The sequence below is a fragment of the Phaethon lepturus genome, unplaced genomic scaffold (genome assembly GCF_000687285.1).
Source record: "Phaethon lepturus isolate BGI_N335 unplaced genomic scaffold, ASM68728v1 scaffold245, whole genome shotgun sequence".
Taxonomy (NCBI): Eukaryota; Metazoa; Chordata; class Aves; order Phaethontiformes; family Phaethontidae; genus Phaethon; species Phaethon lepturus.
In genome coordinates this window covers 6,114-27,016 of record NW_010538165.1, presented here as the reverse complement: position 1 = coordinate 27,016, position 20,903 = coordinate 6,114, and the positions used below count along the sequence as shown (strand labels likewise).

General features: G+C 35.7%; 1 protein-coding gene across 1 annotated transcript; it reads left to right on the top strand.

Annotated features, from left to right (window-relative positions):
* The first annotated feature begins 936 nt into the window (after positions 1–936).
* LOC104614911 (guanine nucleotide-binding protein G(i) subunit alpha-1) lies at positions 937–16,824 on the top strand. The gene is made up of 8 exons (XM_010286687.1): positions 937–974; positions 1,054–1,195; positions 5,727–5,884; positions 7,459–7,587; positions 13,256–13,385; positions 14,593–14,746; positions 16,289–16,503; positions 16,605–16,824. The coding sequence occupies exons 1-7, from the start codon at positions 970–972 to the stop codon at positions 16,477–16,479; spliced, it is 909 nt and encodes a 302-aa protein (XP_010284989.1). The 5' UTR covers positions 937–969; the 3' UTR covers positions 16,480–16,503; positions 16,605–16,824.
* Positions 16,825–20,903: the final 4,079 nt, after the last annotated feature.

Sequence of the window (20,903 nt, the reverse complement as noted above, 5' to 3'; positions counted from 1 at the left end):
TAGTGTTTCTGTGATTCTGTGATCTTTGGTTGTATTGGAATTGGACAACTGGTGATCTGTTTGCATTAGAAACACTTGTAGACTGTTTGAAGATTATACTCACTTCTGCAAAACCATATTGAGAAAGAGGAAGTGTAAGAGGGAGAATTCTGCACAAGTCACAGACAAACTGGGAGCGTGTTGTCTAAAGAGGTTAGATCACAGCTCTAAGAGTTCCATAATTTTTTTCAGAGAAAAGCAAACTAAAGAAAGTGGAGGTAAAGTAAACTAAGGTTGTCGAAACAGCAAAAACTGTTGTTTTTTTCAGGCTCCACCCCCCTCCCCCCCCCGGTCTGCTGACAGACATACTACTTGTTTTTATAAGCTCTGTATTTTAACATAGCATGCATTTGTTATTAATTTGTTAAGTGTTGAGAATGGTATTGGCACGTCTGGCAAACCTCATGCAATCTGTTCCAACAAAAAGTAGTCTGTCTGTCTTGGTTTGTTCTTGCAAGGGCCAAAAGATAATTACAAGAACTGGAACACTGAAGACCATTAATACAATGTGAAGAATGTATGAAGGACGTTTTTGGTTAGGTGTTGACTGAAAAGAGAGTTAGAAGAATTGAGCTTCAGGCCCCTTTGAAGTTGAACAGCTGATCATCTGTTTGCATTAGAAACACCAGCGGGCCGTGCAGATTATGCTCACTTCTGTAAAAAGAAAAGCAAAGACTTTTTAGAGCTGATTGATTTGTTCTTAAAATGTCTTAATTTTGAAACTTGCAACTCAAGACACTTAGATTTTGATATTAAAAATGGATTTGTAACCTGTACTTTTAACGATTGCACGTTTTTATATTGGTTAGGTATTTGAAGTGTAGAAACTAAACGTATTTTCAGAGATGAATAAACATCTACTTTAATGAATTTTCATGCATTTATTTTTCAGGAGCTGGTGAATCGGGGAAAAGCACAATTGTCAAACAAATGAAGTAAGTATGGTGAAATACTATGATAGAGAGTTTGTTATTTTTTAATTTGAATCGAGAATTATTTTTTTTCCTTCCCTAGGATTATCCATGAAGCTGGTTATTCAGAAGAAGAATGTAAACAGTACAAAGCTGTTGTCTACAGTAACACCATTCAGTCCATTATTGCCATCATTAGAGCAATGGGGAGATTGAAGATAGACTTTGGTGATCCAACCAGGGCTGTGAGTATTGAAGTGCACACATAGATATACGGCTGAAATATCCATTCATTTTCAAATTCTATTACTATTTCCTGGAAAAAATCTCTTGATATCCAAAAATGATCTTCGTAGGATACAAAATTTGATTGAAAACTAAATGCCATTGGCATTTACATGGCAAGGTGACCTACAAAGCAATCAGCACTGAGCTGATTCACAACCACTATTTGGTGTAGATAGAGTTCTCCAAATTCTATCTAAATTTGGAGAACAAAATATTGGAGTCTTGGGGAGTTTTTGAAAAGCATTAAACTGTGTAGTCATGTCTCATTATTTGTATGGACGTGTGGGCTATTATGTTCTGTAAGTAATTTAGGTTAGACATCTTCATGTTTCTTAAAAGACACAGCTTAAATAGGTGGGCATCCAGCTACCGTCTGCACTTCTCTGGTAGGTCACAGGTACAGCAGTGCCTAAAACATTTCCAGACTCTGAGCTTGATCCTGTTTTATACCGATTTCCAGTTTGGAGGCCTTTATTTTACTCAGAGCAGAGACATAGGCATAGCCCTGCTGCTGGTATACCATTTTTTCGTGATACCATATGGATTAAGGATTTTTCCCAAGAAATAGGAGACCATTTTCTAAGTGGTCAGGAAGTTAGATGCTCTGAATCTCTCTGTAAAATGCTCAGCTTATGTGATTTTTCTTTCCTCTGGTTACACAAATAGACTCTGTGCTGCAGTGCTGAAATTGATCACCAAAGTTGTTAGTCTGAATAGCATCAAAACTTAGTTCAGGATGTGTGCTTTTATTTTCTTTCCATAGAAATCAATGTCAGAGTATGGAATGCTCACTGATACAGTTTTTGAAGCAGAAACTAGCCACGTTACACCTGTCTTGCAGAAAAGATGGAGGAAGTTTTGTTTTTGCTGTTCACATATTGAAATAAGTATGTAAGGTAGTTGGAGGGATATTTTATCATAATTAAGTTCTTTCCATCATGTTAAGGTTGAATTACAGTTTGCGAGGAGGGGAGGGTCTTAAAATAAGAAACGGTGTGTACATTCTTCATTCATGACAAAGTCTTGTGTTCAAGATCTTACTGATTGTTTAAAAAGCAATTTATAAATATTAGAGAGTATACCTTCACAGCGACCTTGTGAAATGCATTATGTATGGTTGTCATAAGGAAGACAAACATTCATAAATTATGTAAAGTGGGTCATAAAGTTGTATCTGAAATCTAAATCTAATTGGCAGTCGTGAATTATTAGTTAATTTTCATTTTACTCTTTGATACTCATTATTTTATGTACTTATGTTAATTCTACCTGAAACCTCTTCAGTTATAAACCTAACTAGTAAAAGGTTTGTTTTCATTGGTTATTCCTCCCTACATTTGTTGTCATGTTTGCCTTTGTCTTCCCTTAAGACCAAAGTTTTCCAGGGCAGCAGCAGTATCTTATCACATGTTAGTTCAGTGTTCGTGCAATGGAGTCCTCTCTGGAGTTTGGCAGTTAATGTTGGAAAGGGGCAGGTGGTAGACACATGTTACTAAATACATAGTAAGCAAAAATGGAGAAGCAGTAAATTCAGGTGTTACCAGATAAAATGACTAGCAAGAAGATTCTGAGGGCTATTTTATATATAATATCAGTTTGAAGTCACCTGAGTTTCTTGACTTCAGAGAGTTATATAAACGATGAAGCAAACTTCTGTCAGGGATAATCTTAAAATAGCTGTCCATCCCTTTGCACTTAGGCAGGTCTTGGTGGTTCAAATAATTTTTTCAGAGCAATACTGTTACGGTACATCAGTACTAGATTTTTGCCAATTGTAAAGTAAGAAATTGGAAAAAGGAATTCAGAGCTTGTGTTATACATCAGTCTCATTTAAAAAAATAAATGTATGGTTAGTTCTCGATTATTATAGTATAACCTTTTTATTTTACTGTATTTCATTGTAACCTTGTCGTTTTTCAGGAAAAAAAAAAAAAAAAAGCTCAAAATTGTAACCCCTGTTGAAACCTGTTACATTCAGACTCTTTTCCTTAAAATTCTGAGGGGAATTTCTGAGAGTTTTATTCTAAATGGGATAAGTTTATTTGGAAAATCATACACTCTTATTTCTGTCATAAGACTAACGGTAAAGCAGTGAGTTGAATGTTTTCTTTTTTAAAGCTATTAATCAAGGGAGCACAGATTACACCAGCAGCTTCAGTAATGGTTAGTTGCAAGACTGGTGTATCTTCCTTTGTCCTAAAGGACTTTTCAGTACTAAAGTAGAAACTGTGTTTTGAGAGACATTTAGTGACTGTGCTTTAGAGGACTGTGGACCACTTTCTGAATGTGAGATTTGCTGTAATTAGTTAGAGAGATGGTTAAATTAATTTCTTTATCTCATTTATGAAATCTGGTATAAAAATAGTGACACCTAGAGAGGAAGCTGTCCCATTCCAGTGTAATTAAAGGAAAGTATCTAGCATTGTTTAATAATGAAAGTAGGACTTGATGATTGCATACTACGTCACTTGTGGTGTCTGTAGTTCTTGCCAACCTTAGAAAAGGGAGTATGGGGGTAACAGAGACCACTTTTTATTTTAATGTTTGGGTTTTTAAAAAGTTGAAATTGATTCTCTTGTCCTGCCTCCCCTTTCCCCTTCCCCCATTTTAGAGCATGTGGAGATTAGAGTTATTTGGAACAGAGTGAATTTTGTATGTTTGAAAGTCAAACCATGTTAGGTATAAAATAGCATAATTGTTGATGACAAAACTGACTGTTAGTTTTCAAACTGTTTCCATCATGTGTCTTAATATATTGTCTCTTCTTCAAGATCTGCTGCTTCTGTGAGTTGTAGGTCCTTGGCATTTGCAGCCACAAACAATATTCAAGACCAGAATTGTCATTCAGGTTTCTTCTGTGCAGGCGTATTGCTCAAACTACAGTCTGTGTGGTCTGAGTGTCCAACTCTTTGATCGTTACTGCTCTGTTTTTTTAATGTAATTATTTGTGCAAGCCATTGAATTTTTATTAGTTGTCCACAATTTGTCCTGTGCATGTACAGTAATCAGTATTCTGTTAATTTGTTTGACAAATGTTCATTTTTAGATTTGTAACTAGCTTTCAAAAGACTTTTTGAACTATATGTAAGACACCTGTTGTTCATATGTATAACTACATATGTATACATAGACATGTATAAAACTCTTCAAGTTTGCCTTGAGTGAACTGCAAGCTTTTTGGTTTTAAGCTGTGAATATCAATATTAATCTATATGTAAACAATTTCCCTGCTAGCTGTCATAATCTTTGATTATTTAAGTCTACAGTATCTTTAGAACAATCACAACTTTCTGTGCTTATCTGAGGTGTTTTTTTTCAGTTTACTGTTTGAACAGCAAAGGTGTCAGAACCAGATTTTTCTACAGATTTGCATCTCCACTTACTGTTTTGTGAGACTAACCTTGTATTTTGCTTTTTTAACCCTCTTCTTTCTTGAAATATTTTCAGTTCCCAGCTGGTGTGCCCAGGTCTCTCTTTTCTCCTTCCTCCTTTCCAGTATCATTTGTTCTCTTTCTTAATTATTGGACAAAGAGTATATGCTGTGGGTGGTAGTTACAAGCCACAAGTATGCTGATTTTTCTGGCTGACATACTTTGGCATTAGATCACATACAGCTAATAACCAAGGTCAAGCAGCTACCCACAGGAGAGTACTGATGTGGATCTCTCTCCTCTACCCAGGTGCTATCATCTTTTTCCAGTGCCTTACAGGTCTAACATTTTTAAGTTCTTTTCTTCAGTGAAAATTGGATGAAGGTAGCCAACTGGTCAAATTCTGTTAAAGGAGACTGGTGGATTGACATCCTGTACTCTATTAGCCTCACTCTCAAAAGCAGTCATTATATGTAGTTGTAAAATCCAGCATTTGCTCTCTTAAAAATCATGATGTTTGCTTGATATTGCATTACCAAGACAATTTGGTCTCTGTAGAATAATTAAGATAATGGATATTTGTAACTCATCTATCTGGAAAGGTTTTAAGAAGTATTTTTGTATTTCCTAATGCATGATTTGGGAAGAAATGATCATTTGTCACTTTCAAAAAAGTTGTTTTTTGAAGCTGAAGTGATTAATGTGTTTTCTTCAGTCAATATACATCTGCATTTCTGAAGGATTTAATGTGCATTGTAACCATTTTGCTTGGTTTGTGGTATCTGATAAGCAAATAAGGTTCACTTTAGACTTGAGTACAAAATATGTTATTACTTCTGTTTATAGAAACATAGTTCAAGCTAAAAACAGATCAGAAGACGCTTTATCAGCTAATGAGGAATTTGGTTTATTAGTCTCTTTCTGTTGTTGAAAAATGTGGGAATTAATATCCTCTGCAGAACATTAAAACCAATTGTTTTCCTTCACTTTTTTTTGTTTGGTTACATTCACATTTATCAGGTTAAGTAACTCATTTGCTGAATGTAGTTCTTAGGTGATAATACTACTGTTGTATTTCTTAGTGTTTGTCTCTGCACTTTCTGTTTACAACCTGAAGGATGATGCTCGTCAACTGTTTGTGCTAGCTGGGGCAGCAGAAGAAGGATTTATGACTGCAGAGCTTGCTGGAGTTATCAAGAGACTGTGGAAAGACAGTGGAGTTCAAGCTTGTTTCAACAGATCTAGAGAATACCAGCTTAATGACTCTGCTGCCTAGTAAGTACTATGTGACAAGATTCTCTCTGTTTTGTAAGTAGTAGCTAAAGGAATATAAAGGAAGTCTCATCTTTTGAGGAATTCTGCTCCCATATACCTGTTAGTATCTGAACATGTTGCAGGAAACTTGATTACGTGATGTGAATCTGTATTACCAAGGGTACTACTTTCATGTTCATAATAGTTTCTTCTGTGGTTCAACATTGCTGCATTTTCTTTGTTAATTAATGGTCTCTTAGAAATGTGTCGAGCAAAGGTAACAACCAGGATGTGTCTTTTATGCTAGGGTACTTCATTAAAAAACTAAAATAGTAAGGAATCAAGGGTATGTGAAATCAGATGTGATGGCAGCAAGTAACGGTAAGTCAGTCAGGGAAAAGAGTCCATTGAGGAAGAAGTAAGATGGTAAAGAATGGCATAGCAGTGATACTGGCCTTATAGGGCAATTTTATTACAGCTGAAGTAATTTGTAGTATTTGAAGTTGTCTTTCACTTTCCTTAAAATAAGGTACTTCTTTAGAATAAGTGTAGAATAAGTATAGAATAAACAAACAACATGCAGGTAAGGCAACTGTGAAAAGACTGCAGCTGGAGTAAGGTAATCATAGGCATGCTGAATGAATAGAAGTGTGATCAAATTGTATTAAATAGCACTTCCAGCATGATTGTTACTTGTCTGCTGAAGTTGTTCTAAGGGTACAGAGGGTAGATGGCAACAAGCTGAGCTCATGATGACAGATCTCTTGATTAAGAGATCTTAAGAGATAGCAGTTGTATCAACCTTCTTCAATATGGAGCACTTCATTTGGAGCATCGCTACTTTCCTCTGTTATATTTTGTTGGTTGAGGTATCTCTACCACCAGTTTCATAAGAAAACCGTTCTTTTAGCCATGCAATTTGAATCCTTAAAATTTCTAACTTCTGGTTAGGCTGAAAGAAGAATATAATGCTTTCCCTATATTTACTATAGGAAAAGCACAAATAAGATTTGTATGGGTTTTAGAAACACTGGACTGCTTGGCCTGCATCGCAAGAATTTTGGCAGTGAAAGTATCCTATTATCAAAAATGTGTGCAATTAGAAATTCTCAATAGAAAGCTAATTGTTACGTATTAAGCATTTTCTTAAACACATCAATTCTGACCAAAACACTGGGTTGTTCTTGTCATACCTATTATCAAATCTAGGGTAATTTTGGGTTTTGGTTATAGTGCAAATTATCTTGTAGTTCAGTGGGTTACAAAGATGAAGGTGGTGTTCTAGTTAGTGCAAATAACATTGGCGTATGTGGAACCATGTTTGCATTTGGGATTTCAAAAGAAGAACTCTTTGTAATGGAGTCAATTGCATAAGTTTTCTTTCTTCTAGGATGAAATAGCTCTGTGTCTCTAAAGCTTATTTCAAATAACCTTGGAAAATTGAGGGAAATAATGTGTCTTTTTTGTCTCAGAGAAAGTATTTCATGAAAGTCAAGCACGATCCAATGAATGGACCTAGAACTTCTGTAATTTTTTGTAATTATCTTGATACTATTTTATGAATAACTGAAAGCAGTATTTATTTTTACCTTCAGTTATTTGAATGACTTGGACAGGATAGCACAAACCAGCTACATTCCAACCCAACAGGACGTTCTCAGGACTAGAGTGAAAACGACAGGAATAGTGGAAACTCACTTCACTTTCAAAGATCTTCATTTTAAGTATGTGAATCATGCTGCATGTTATGATTGTCTGTTATGGTTTCTATAAAGTTCTAGAAGATGGACTTTCAATGCTATAGCTTAACAAATTTGTCTAACCACAACTTTGATTATTTTTTCCCCTCCCCCCTTTTTTCTTCCAAAAAAAAAAAAAATTCCTCATGCTTGGGTTGGTTTTCTGAAGGGATGTGGGAGTCATTGGAACTCCCGTAGTAACTCAGAATAAATACGCAGATATTAAGTAACAAATGTTTTGGTTTTATTGGAAGCTTTTTGTAAAGATATTTTGTATCGAAATTAAATCTCAAAATACTCAATATTCTACTATGTTAAATAGTTGTTCTTCTATCAGATTCTTCCCTTTAAATTCAGCTGGAGAGCTGGAGGTTTGTAAATGTTTTCTGGTGTTATATGAAAGAGTAAATCCATTTTCCTGAAGAACTGAATTAAAATTTTTGTACTTTAAGACAGTACTTTATTTAGTGATGAAGGAATGTGACTTATGTTTCCTATGATAAGGAATTTACAAAATAATGTTAATATTGTGAACATTTTATATCCAAAGGTATTCATGATGAAAGCATAGGATAGTATAAATGTAGTAATATTCTACCTCCTACTGATCAGGAAGAATGGGATGAAAACTCAGTAAAACTCGCACTGTGTCTGCATTTAGATTGTGCAGAGATTGTTGTCAGCATGTCTTTACAATATATTTTTTTAGTATCTTCACGGACAATATTTTTTTCATGTAAATGCATAACAAGTACTGTAGTATGGATGCTTCCAGGCCATTAGTACTGCGGGAATATATTTTTGTTTCCTTGTTTTAGGGTTTAAGTATACAAAATTCATACTTCATCCATAAAATAATAGCCGGTAAATGGGAATGATCCTCTTGCAAATCTAAGGAGAGTAGTCCTTAGCCAAGCCTCAGGAGAAGTCTTCCATATTCTGAGGAGTTATCCATTTTCTCACTCATTTGCTAAAGTTTCTTGTTCAGTTCCCTATTGTAGATGTGTTTAAATTCTCCTACACTCTCAGTGAGTTTGTATGCAGGTAGCTACTTACAGTCTGTATAGATTATTAGAACTGTTACAAGTACCATATGATTACAGTCTTATAAAGACTATTGTAAGGACCACATGATTACACTTCTATAAAATGTGTAACTTTAAGACAGGCCTCTAGAAGTATTTAGCTGTAAACACCTGTACAGCAGGTGTTTAAATTTTGGGTGCCTTAAGAGATAGCTTAATGAGTTATTGGAAGGGCTTGAAGAAGTATATCCTTACATTGAAAAGAACTTTTAAGATGAAGTGAAGGCATAAAAGGCTTGATTATACCAAGGTGAGGGTACATAAACATGACTAACTGTGCAATATTGTGTACTTAAACTTTTTCATTATCTTTTCTTTCCTGTTTTGCTGTGTACATTTAGATTCTTTGAGGTTGAGCCTCACTTCAGCCTTCTCTATAAAGCGCTCAGCATAGCTTTGATTATTGATTTTATCTAAAATGCAAATAGCAAGTCAACTTCATCCTGTTCCTATAGACTATTTCAGAAGTTGAGTCAGATTATTTACTACTTTTGTCTTGAAAGAACACCTTATTTTGTAGAAATGTTCTTAGAATTTAACTTCCTTGTGGAAATCTGTGTCTTAGTACAAAACTATAAAACATTGGCATTACAGTTGACAGAAATAATGACTAAAATTTAAGGTATTAATTAATAAGGTATACTAGTATGAAGTATCTTCCTATGGTTATAGCCATCACTAATTATTTGAGAACTAAGTAGGAGTAGGTGGGTGGCTTGCATTTACATAGGGCGATATCCAGAGACTTCCACTCAAAGATATCTCTGAAGATAAGGAACACTTCTAAGGAATCCTTTTTTCATTTTTAAATTCTAAAAGGAGTAATCTTTAAAATGTTTTTAAGATGGCACTATTCCATTGTAGAACATTAAATGGGCAATGAGCATTGTCACTTGCACAATAGTATACCCAAGCAGAAGAACCCGTTAGAGGTTATGATGTTTCTGACAGTTTTTGATCAGAAAGCCAAGGGTCTTTGTTTTTCTTCTAATTTGTTTCCTTCTCTACTTATTTTTACTGTGTTCTGAGTTGCTATATTTTTATTTTAAAAAAAACCAACACTTTAAGACTTCTAAAAATGACAGCCATAATTGAATCCCTTCAAGTGCAGTTTACCTAGTCATGTAGTACACTAACATTAAATAGGCAGGGGTTTTTTTATTTACCTGCACTCCTGCAATCTTAGAACCCAAGGAAAACAGGAAAGGGGAATAATAAAAAACACAATTTGGTTTTAATAAGTGTTTAATATGTGAGATTTTCCAGATAAGTTTCATATTTTTGTAAACGCTCTGCCTCAAAAAAATATTTGTCAAATTCAGAGTCTTTTGCAAGGCCTGGGGACTAAAACAACTTTTATAACCTTAAAGAAGTGAAAGCAATCATAATTAATATCTGGTGCCCTTTTGTCCTATATCACATTTTGTATGGGTACTGGAATAATGTTCTTTGCTTAGATAGTCTGAAAAATGCAGAACATAGCAAATCTGGTGACACTATCTTTCAAAAACATACTGTGCTAACGAAAGGACCTTGCATAAGTCTTTAACTTTGCACAGTTGCAGACAAACCATTCAGAAAGCTACCCATTTAATATAGTTAAGTAACATAGCTTCGTAGAGTGATGACTGGAGAAGTGTCTTCGCTTTACGCTTAGTTCAGTGAAGTAACTTGCCTTGATGTGGCATAATCACCTTTTAACATCACTGGAGAAGTCTGCTTTCTCTAAATAATGGGAAGTCATTAAAGCATTTCGTTAATACCGTCATTCTTTAGATAAGGGGGGGTAGATTCACATGTTACAAACTTCAATTCTTTCAGCACTGCCTGTATTTCTTTTTAGTTCATTGTAGACTCTGACTCACTTTGCATAAGCAAAATATGGTTTTTATGAGTAGTCATACCATGGACGGTACCATGAATTTTAGCACCTGAGCCAAGTGCTTAGAAGGTGGGCTTGCACACAAGCATGTGTGCACACCCTCCCATATTGGAAGGTGGAATCTGTAAATAATTCTTCCAAAACTTTTAAAAATTTACCTGCAGATTAAGCAGCTTCTATGGGTGTTTCAGTCTTTGGAACTGTGACCTAAGAGGCCTCAGTATGACTTCTGACAGGGCAGATGGAGAGCTTATGAACTTTAAGACCACTCTGTTCAAAATGGCTAATTTTTCTGAAAGATATTTGCAGCCTTATCTTTTTTTAAGAATTTTGTGTGCCAAATAGGTTTTTGTCCTGTATGCCTGAATTTCTCTGTACTGATATCGTATGGAGAAGAAGCTTCATGACATAAAACAATCCATCAAGTTCTTATTACTTGCTGTTGAGATGTTCAATGTGAAACTGTGGTGCCAAAATTTCATCCAGCACTAGATTTTAGTATATAAAAGTTTCAAAAATGAGTGCAAAAAGATGGTTTGCATAAAGAACTGGGAGTTTAAGTATGCTGTTAGAAAGACAACCCCAAAGAGCCAAATATCACTGGTGAAATACACCACTGGCAGAGAGGCTATTCTGAATTGAAGCAAACACTTCTGTCTGAAATCACTATCTCTGAATGCAAACTGGTCATTACACTACTTTTATGTTCTAGAAGTTGTCTGTCTTCTGCATTTTCCCTCCCTTCCCAGGATACATGTTGGCAACATAGTCTGAACAAGCCAAAATGATACAATGCCCCTTGTGCAGACCTATTTTCTTTACATATTTTTGCATTTCTTTGAATGAATACTTTTTACTACAGTATTTTATTAACATGTGAAGTTGTGCCATGTTTTTTTATACCTCTCAGTTACCACCTTAGTAGCAATATTTTTGCATTGAGTGGTGCTGTAAGATATTGTTGAACTAGGTGAGATCCATGCAGATTGATACTGCAGTACTGTCATCAGTATAACGCATTTAATTTCTCATATTCCATGGAAGCTGGTGTCTGCAAAGAAAAAAAAAAAAAAGAGCAGTCTTCAGTTTCTCAGTTAATTTTTCTGTCTTGTATTCTGTTCTGTCCTGTAGAGAATGAGATTTGTTGTTGTTCAGCCTCACATGCCCTCCTGTCTACCAAAAGCCCTCAGTGTGATAGCCTTATTACTAATATAATTCTGAATGTTTTTAGGCCATGCTGGAATATCTGTACAAGAATTATAACTATGCATCTTAACAATTGTTGTTCTAGTCTGGATTTCTCTTCCTGTTTGTATGACATTTTTGCCCAAATAAGGCTTTCATGATCGAGCTGGCCATTCTGCTACTTACAGCAAAGAGGATGGAAATGTAGGAACTGGTCTGTCCTCTGTCCTTTCTCTTCTCTTCCTCCTCCCATTTGAACATTTTTATACGTACTGAATTCTAAGCTCTGTTTTTGTGACAATGTAGTTAAAAATTACTTGTGAAAATCCCTGAAGACAAAGTCAGGCCTCTCTTAAAAGGAATAATTGCATTTGCTTTGAAGTAGGAGGGAAAATTAAATTTTTGCATGATAGAATATTGACTGTAGTGAGGGAAGTAATATGTGGCATATTTGCATTGTTTTGAAGCTCTAAGTCATGGCAAGAATTTGAGACAACAGACTTTTTCTGTGATAGGAAAGAGAAAAAGTCTCTGTGCTCTCTCTTTGTACAACGTATATATCGCTTAATTTCAGGATATTACTGTTTCACTGCTTTTTTTTTTTTCTTTTTGGTATTGGGTACCATCCCCCCGCATGACTCACAGTGCATTATATCAGGATGCTATTTATCTAGCTTGCAAAACACTTGAAGTTCCTAATGACGTCTAATGCAACTTCTGTCCTTCAGAGTGGCTGTAGCCCATAATCGTTAGTAAATGGCCATTTAAAGCATTTAGCAGACAAAAGCAAATCCATTCATTTGGAGTTAATTTGCTGATCTTCTTCTGTCAAGTTCTGGAATGTGGTCTTTTCCTACTGCTCTATTTCTGCTAAGCTAAGAATTCAAAAGAAACAGGACTCATCTTTATAGCTCAGTTTTTCCACTTAACTGCGTTTCTAAAAAATGCATTTATTAGGGAAAATCATAGAATCATCATAGAATCATAGAATGGTTTGGGTTGGAAGGGACCTGTAAAGGTCATCTAGTCCAACCCCCCTGCAGTGAGCAGGGACATCTTCAACTAGATCAGGTTGCTCAGAGCCCCATCCAACCTGACCTGGGATGTTTCCAGGGGTGGGGCATCTACCACCTCTCTGGGCAACCTGTGACAGTGTTTCACCACCCTCATGGTGAAAAATGTCTTCCTTCTCTCTAATCTGAATTTACCCTCTTTTAGTTTAAAACCATTGCCCCTGGTCCTATTGCATGAAATGTGAGAATAAATACATAAATAATAAAATTATTATGCTTATTATGTTTTTTATGAGACACTAAAATTATTTTCAATATTCTTTTAAAAGTATATCCCGTTTAAACATGGGCAGTTGAAAAGCGTTAGTTAAAAGTTTAAAGTTTTGTGATCAGACTTATACAGCTGATACTTTCACATTTTATTGGTTAACATTCAGAAAGCTAGAAATTCCAAAGTTCATTCCTTTCTTTGCACTTCTGTTTTGCAGAATGTTTGATGTTGGAGGCCAAAGATCAGAGCGGAAGAAGTGGATTCATTGTTTTGAGGGTGTTACAGCAATTATTTTTTGTGTGGCGTTAAGTGATTATGACTTGGTCTTGGCTGAAGATGAGGAAATGGCAAGTACCTTAACATTGAAGAAAGGCATAGTTGTTGGATAGAAACTACATAAGGTTGAAAGGAAAGCTATAAATACATCTTTCTAGAATATTACTGCTTTATAAGTTGTATCGGTTTTGTGTAAAACATCACGAGAAATGGTGATAGAATTCATGCTTTCAGGTTTCAGAGTGTTTCCTCATGTTTTCAGAAGGAATACTGAAAGACAAGTATTCTTTGCAGCTATACCCTTTCATGTTTTAAAGGATACATAAATTAATAAGGATAGATTGTCAGTAATACGTATTTTAGTCTCTTTATGGATGCCAGAAGTACATAATAAGAAATTGCTTGACTTACCTGTTTCTACTTTACCACATGTTTTGTTTTCATCTCCTTCCTCAGTCTTCAGTTTTTGTTTCTTTCTAAATGTTTTTCTCTGATCTCTTTCCTTAGTTGCAGAAATTTTTCTCTTCCTTCTCCCTTCCAACCTCCTCCACTCCTTCTCTTTCGAGGTGTGACTCTTCCTATGTCAGTGTGCACGGAGTGCATGCTTCTACTATCCAAGTGGTCTAAAGTGATGCTTAACTATTGTGCGTGAATCATTAACAGAACTCTGTGCTCTTCATGTTCTGCAACTTACTGTTTGGGGAGGAAAGAGAAATAAAAAAACCTTTGAAGTCAAATGTAGTCAAAGGTGGTCATAGCTAGCATCTTTCTACTTAAGTGACTGGAGCTTGGCCAAAGTACTTACATGTTGGATAATTTTTCAACAGAGTTAAAAATTAGGGTGAGAGGAAAAAAAACTGCTCACTTGATTCTCTAGTTCTATAGAACTATTTTTTTTTATGCTGGAATCTCACTTACGTGCAGAATTTAATTTTCAGTTTCCAGAACATCTAATCAATATAAGACAAAATCAGGTAACTCAGCAACTCCTGTAGAATATTTGTACTGCAAAATGTCAAAACACACCAAAAATTTTGAAAATATTAAACAGCTTAAGCCTGGAAATGAGCAGGGGGGGAAAAAAAAGTGGTTGCTTAGACCCTACTTGTGAAAGCGTTCTTTGCAGTGGTCTTGGCCTCTCTGTATTTCCCTGTGGTAAAATGTGATTCTGTATGCTAGAAACCTAGTTTTGTAACTTATCTGGTTCATTGTAACTAATTAAAAATATGTATCCTGAAGTCTGATAAAATACAATGAGGTTTTCTTTTCCAATTACAGAATCGGATGCATGAAAGCATGAAATTGTTTGACAGTATCTGTAACAATAAATGGTTCACAGACACTTCTATTATTCTCTTCTTGAACAAGAAAGATCTTTTTGAAGAAAAAATCAAAAGGAGTCCTCTCACTATTTGCTACCCTGAATATGCAGGTATTGTAGGGGCATGCAGGTGTCAAGTAATCTTTGGTTAAATGACCTTATTTTTGATGCACAAATCAGGAGGAGTTTAATAACTGCCGGTATCTAAAATATTTAAATGGAATAAAGTTTAAGATGAGCGTTTGTTTTTATGGATCATAAATACAATAGTGCTAAGTCAGGTTCATCCATTTAGCCAGGTGAAATGAAGCTGGTCCACTAATAGCATTTATATGTTACTGCTTCAACTCTTTTCAGCCTAATTTATTTAGCCCATTCTTTTTTCTGATGTCGTCCTATTTTTGAACTTAGATATAATTTTTTTTTCACTAGCAGGAATCCTGAGGTTATATGAGAGTTTATTTGAATAGGGAGTGTACATAGATGTTAGAAGTAGGTAGCTTATTCAGGAAACACATAGCAAAAGGAGATGATTTCATTTAACAAATCTTAGCCTTTTTATGTATTGTTTTCATTGTAACTTCAAACTATTCCATTGTACAGAAAATAGCACACTGGAGGTAAAAAGCTTAGGAGAAATAAGTATGCCAAATGGCCCTGAGTTTGGGAAAAACCCAAACCTTTTAAAAGCATAAAAATTGAAAGTTAATAACTTGAATCAAGGAAACAAAATATCCTAATCTAGGGAACGGTGATGCTTGCAGCTCAGAAGGCCAACCTTATCGTGGGCTGCATCCAAAGCAGCGTGGCCAGCAGGTCAAGGGAAGTGATTCTGCCCCTCTACTCCACTCTAATGAGATCCCATCTGGAGTCCTGCATCCAGCTCTGGAGCCTTCAGCACAAGACAGACATGGATTTGTTGGAGCGGGTCCAGAGGAGGCCACAAAGATGCTCAGAGGGATGGAACACCTCTCCTATGAAGACAGGCTGAGAGTTGGGGTTGCCTAGCCTGGAGAAGAGGAGGCTCCAGGGAGACCTTATTGCAGCCTTCCAGTACTCAAAGGGGGCTTATAAGAAAGATAGGGACAGACTTTCTGGCAGCGCCTGTTGCAGTAGGACCAGGGGTAATCGTTTTAAACTAAAAGAGGGCAGATTTCAACTAGATCTAAGGAAGAAATGTTTTGCAATGAGGGTGGTGAAACCCTGGCGCAGGTTGCCCAGAGAGGTGGTAGATGCCCCATCCCTGGCAACATTCCAGGTCAGGTTGGAGGGGGCTCTGAGCAACCTGATCTAGTTGAAGGTGTCCCTGCTCATTGCAGGGGGATTGGACTAGATGACCTCAAATGGTCCCTTCCAACCCAAGCTATTGTATGAGTCTATGACTAGTGACTTGCTCTTTCCGCCACTGAAGTAAATGGAAAGACTTTTCTTGCAGATGGAATTGGAATGAGTCTGTAGTTTTTATTCTTAAAAATGTGTCTAAAAGGTTTCATTCAAGATTTATTTATGGTGTCTTAAAGCAATGGCTGTGGAGTTAATTTTCTTCAGGTTTAGCCGATCTGTTTGCAAAGAACCACTTCATTCGGAAGTGTAGTATGCATCTTGTTCTTTCTCAGTTTGAAACATGCTTACTGAGCAATTTTCTTCTTCTAGGATCAAACACTTACGAAGAAGCAGCTGCTTACATTCAGTGTCAGTTTGAAGATCTGAACAAGAGAAAAGACACGAAGGAAATCTACACTCACTTCACGTGTGCCACAGACACAAAAAATGTGCAGTTTGTTTTCGATGCTGTAACCGATGTCATTATTAAAAATAACCTTAAAGACTGTGGCCTCTTCTGAGAACAGACAAAAGGTTGTTAAATGGTAAATTACATGCCTGAAAACAGGACTTAGGCATTTGGGATATGCCTGTGATGTGTAAAACCTGCATAGATATACTTAATTATCTTTTATTTTATTTCTAGGTTTGGAGAATGACTTCGCACAATTCTAATCTGATTCTTTTCAAGGTGAAAGAAATACAAAATACATTGTGCTGAATGATAGCTCAGTACTGTACTTGCCTGTTTTAACAGCTTTATTTATGTTTGTCTTGTAAATTTAAGTAATTAGTTAACACTGAGATGTCAGTTGATTGTAAGTAAACTTATAACTGTAGTAATGTATTTGTATAAATGTTGAACGGAATATTTTAGTAACTTGATGTCCTCTAAAATTTCCATGTTTTATGAAGATACTCTTAGAGGAGACAGACACTTTTTGCCTTTGGATTATTTAAACATCTTGTAAAATTAAATTTTCTTTTCATCTTAAGGGTGCATGCTGCCTTATTCTTTACTTTTGTTGGTAATACTGTATCTGGCGTTAGCTTTTTTGATATTTAAACAGTCTCGTACACCTGCACAGATTTAAAGAAACATAACCAATAACACTTTTTTGCCTTAAGTTTTGAAAAAAATCTTTTTATAAATTTAAGATAAATGCAAAGATTATTTTTTAAATTTAAATGAAATCCACAGTTTATGAAATCTGGGCTTGCAGTCTTTTCAGTGCAAATGTGGCAACACTGAGCAATTTAATTTTAGGGTTCAGCTATTATTGAAGCTTATGGAAATGCAAAAAGGAAGTTGTTAAAACCATTCATATCACTAAAAAAAATTTGAAATTGTGGTCTTTACTCAGTGGACTGAATGGCAAAATTACCTTTGGGGTTTTTTTTATAGATTGTTAACAAAGGCTAGACTTCAGAGTAATATTTTTTCTGTTTATTCAAGAAGTAAAATAATGTTCTCAAAGTTTTTTCTATATTCTGGTAATACAGCTAGTTTCGTAATTTAATAACCTTAAAAATACCAGGTTCTCCCACAAGACATGGGACCAGTGGCTTCACAGATCAAAGCAATTCCCTGTTGCAGATAAAAAGAATCTTCAATGTTTTGGATAGGGTGTTTTAGTGACTTGCAAATGCTGATTCTTTCATTTCCTCTTTAATTACAATTAAAGTCTCACAGTGTCTTTAAATAATAAGTTAAAGAATATGATTTTCTTCTGGTTTATGCTTTCATGGTGTGATTTGCTATCTTAGGTACCTATCATCTATTGCCTTATGGGTAGTGCCAAAACTGATTTTTTTTTTATACAGGTTTTACAATGAATAAGCTTCTATTTGTAAATAAGTTCATGGATGCTTGTCTTAAATGTATGTCATCTAAAAACTACAAATGTACCAAACTTGGAAATACGATTTTCTATAATTGTCAAAATATTTCAGGCAGCTACAGTACACCATAAGTTCTTTGAGAAGTAAATAAGTCTTTGAACCTGTTTCTATTTTTCTGTATTATCTTAGCGTTTATGTTCTTAGAAATGTTCAACTAAAATATTTAAGTCATTGTTCTGTTGTTTAATTTTCAATTGTGTATGTATTTCATTTAAGCCTCAGCTTGAGTAAAACGTGCCTGCATTTCTCATTCTTTAATGCTTCCTTTGTTAGGTACAGAATTGCTAAATGCATTTCAAATGAAAGATTAGAAAGGAGATAACTTATTATTGGAGGTTGTTAAATATATTCATACATTATGAGCTCTTTCAGCAGTTATGGTAAGCAATCTGTATATCCTGGGCTGCTTTTAATTGTGCTTTACAGTTCTGGATACATAACTGACTTTAAATCTCATTGAACTACTTTGTGGAAGTTGTATTTACACCTACGTTCAAGTTGGTTTTTGTACTTAATGTAAAACAAAAATTGGGATTAATCAAGTTACATAAATAAATTAAATTTTGTGCCTTGCTTGAAAGAAATATTTTTTCATTAAATGTGCTGATGGAAATCTTTCGGCATCCATCCTGTGGCGACAACTAGGTAGTAAAAATGAGAAGATACGAAGTCAAGAGTAAATTAAAAAACTGCATGCAAGAAATAAGAAAATGAGCAAAAACTGATGATTATAGATTAATTCCGAAGTATTTTTTCCTTTACCATTGTTCCTAAGAATTTTTGAAATTTCATAACTGGTGTTTTCTGAAGTATTTATGTCTTAACACAGAACAAAATTGTGAAACACTTTTGCTTGCTAGTCCAGGCAGATGAGTTTGTCTTGATGAGTGGACAGCAAGTATGTTTCCTTATAGATGCTCTGTACTGATTGATCAATCTTTGTCCGGAGATGAAAGTTGTCAGCCTAGGCCACTGTTCTAGGAAAAGCAGCAAGAGTATTTACTTGCAACAGTGGGAGCCACACACTTAGTTTTCACTGCCCTTGTAATAAGGCTTCACTCCGTCTCGGTTGTGTTAGGAGGCTGCTTCTCAGAGCACTGCAGAAAACAGCAGAAATCCTGCAGGTCCGCCACTGTCTGAGAAAGACAGTCTTGTCCCTCGGTAATCTGAGCCTCCTTTCTCTTCCAGTTCTCCATTTCTTTCATTTCTTTGCGCAAAGTATTCAGGCAAACTGTTTTTTCTAGCCTTACACAAGGAAGGTCTCTCCACTATCTTAAATATTCTTTCAGATTACTTTAAATATCCTAAATTTAGTATATGTAGGGATTGATAACCTTATAGAGGCTTCTCCAGCCCGCGTGGTCTTGTGAACATATTGTCTGCAGTTGAAGTCTTTCAGTAAAATGCAGCCGTCATTAAACATGCAATTATTTTTAAGGGGCTTAACTCTGAGGAAGTGTGGTTTGGAAAATTTGGTATTTGGCTTCATGCTCCTACCTGTTGAATTTGGAGGAAGTTGGATGTTAAATGTAGTAACTTCTTAGTAACTAAAACAGGATCCAGGACCATAGCATGGGAACAGTGTAGCATTTGCTGGATTGCAATTTCTGTTTCCATGTACACCATTAGCAGCTTCATGATTTAAATTCTACATAAAACCTTAGGGAGCAAAAGAGATTAATCTGCAGCATGCTGAACAGCATGATGGCTAGTATGCATTTAGAATTGGCAAAAATGAAAAGATACGTTTCTGTTCCAAATCAAGCAAGAAGGAAACCCTACCAAGATACTGGCTATCCTGTGTTGATATCTCTTGAAGTTACTACACTTAATATAACTAATGTCTTGTGGGTCAAAAAATAATGCCAGGTTGTAAACTTAAAATCCTTGACTATTTTATTTTGAAAAAAGTTCATAAGGTGCAAGAAGAGGATGAAAGCAGCTCATCCTCAAACAATTCATAGCCCGCGAGAGTGCTCTCCTCGCAGGCTATGAATGAGGAGGATGAGACTGGTGAAATCTAAGGGACACATTTTATTAAGTAACTTAATTACCAGTCATTAGCTGTATCAGTGCCTGTAGGGTTTTTTTCAAAAATGTAGGGGTTTTGGACTCTGAAGAACAGGAATATTAAGATTTCAGTTGCAGACTTCCAGTACTCTAGAGGAGGCTTGTAAAAAAGAAGGGGACAGACTTTTTAGCAGGGCCTGTTGCGATAGGACAAGGGGCAATGGTTTTAAACTGAAAGAAGGTAGACTTAGACTAGATCTAAGGAAAAAAATTTTGACAATGAAGGTGGTAAAACCTTGGCCCAGGTTGCCCAGAGAAATGGTAGATGCCCCGTCCCTGGAAGCATTCCAGGTCAGGCTGGACGGGGCTCTGAGCAACCTGATCTAGTTGAAGATGTCCCTGCTCACTGCAAGGTATTGGACTAGATGACTTCAAAAGGTCCCTTCCAACCCAAACTGTTCTATGATTCTATTGTATAAACATCTAAGGAATGGCTACCTTGAATCTGGAATATGCTTTAATTTGTTTTGCGGATAGAACACACAGATGTCTTTATGTAAAGTGGTATTATTATGTAAAAATATGTAATCTGATTAGAGAATAAGTTACTTAAAACTTCATGTGTTTATATTGAAAAGCATGAAGGAAAGTCTAGGAAACGAGGAGCTTGAGCAGGTGAAGCTTTTCAGTTATGTAGCTTATAGTTCCAGAATCATACGCAGTCTGATCAGAAGTCCACGTAGTAAGACACAGGGCACATCTCAAATACCTCTTACAAGCAAGTGCCCTCATTTCTACAAAATCAGAATGCACTCCGAGGCTGCAGTACAAATGGCTGAGTGGGAGACACATTTCAGATAGATACCAAGATACTTCCAGAAGGGTTTGGCCATTTGTCAATTTATGGTAGCAGTTACCTAACCTAAAACAAATGAATAACTAATCAGTTTTGCACATCAAGTCAAAGGTGTAACAATTTATCTCAGGAACCGTAACATCTTGTTCTGAAAAAATATGCTGAGGTATAGTCTGA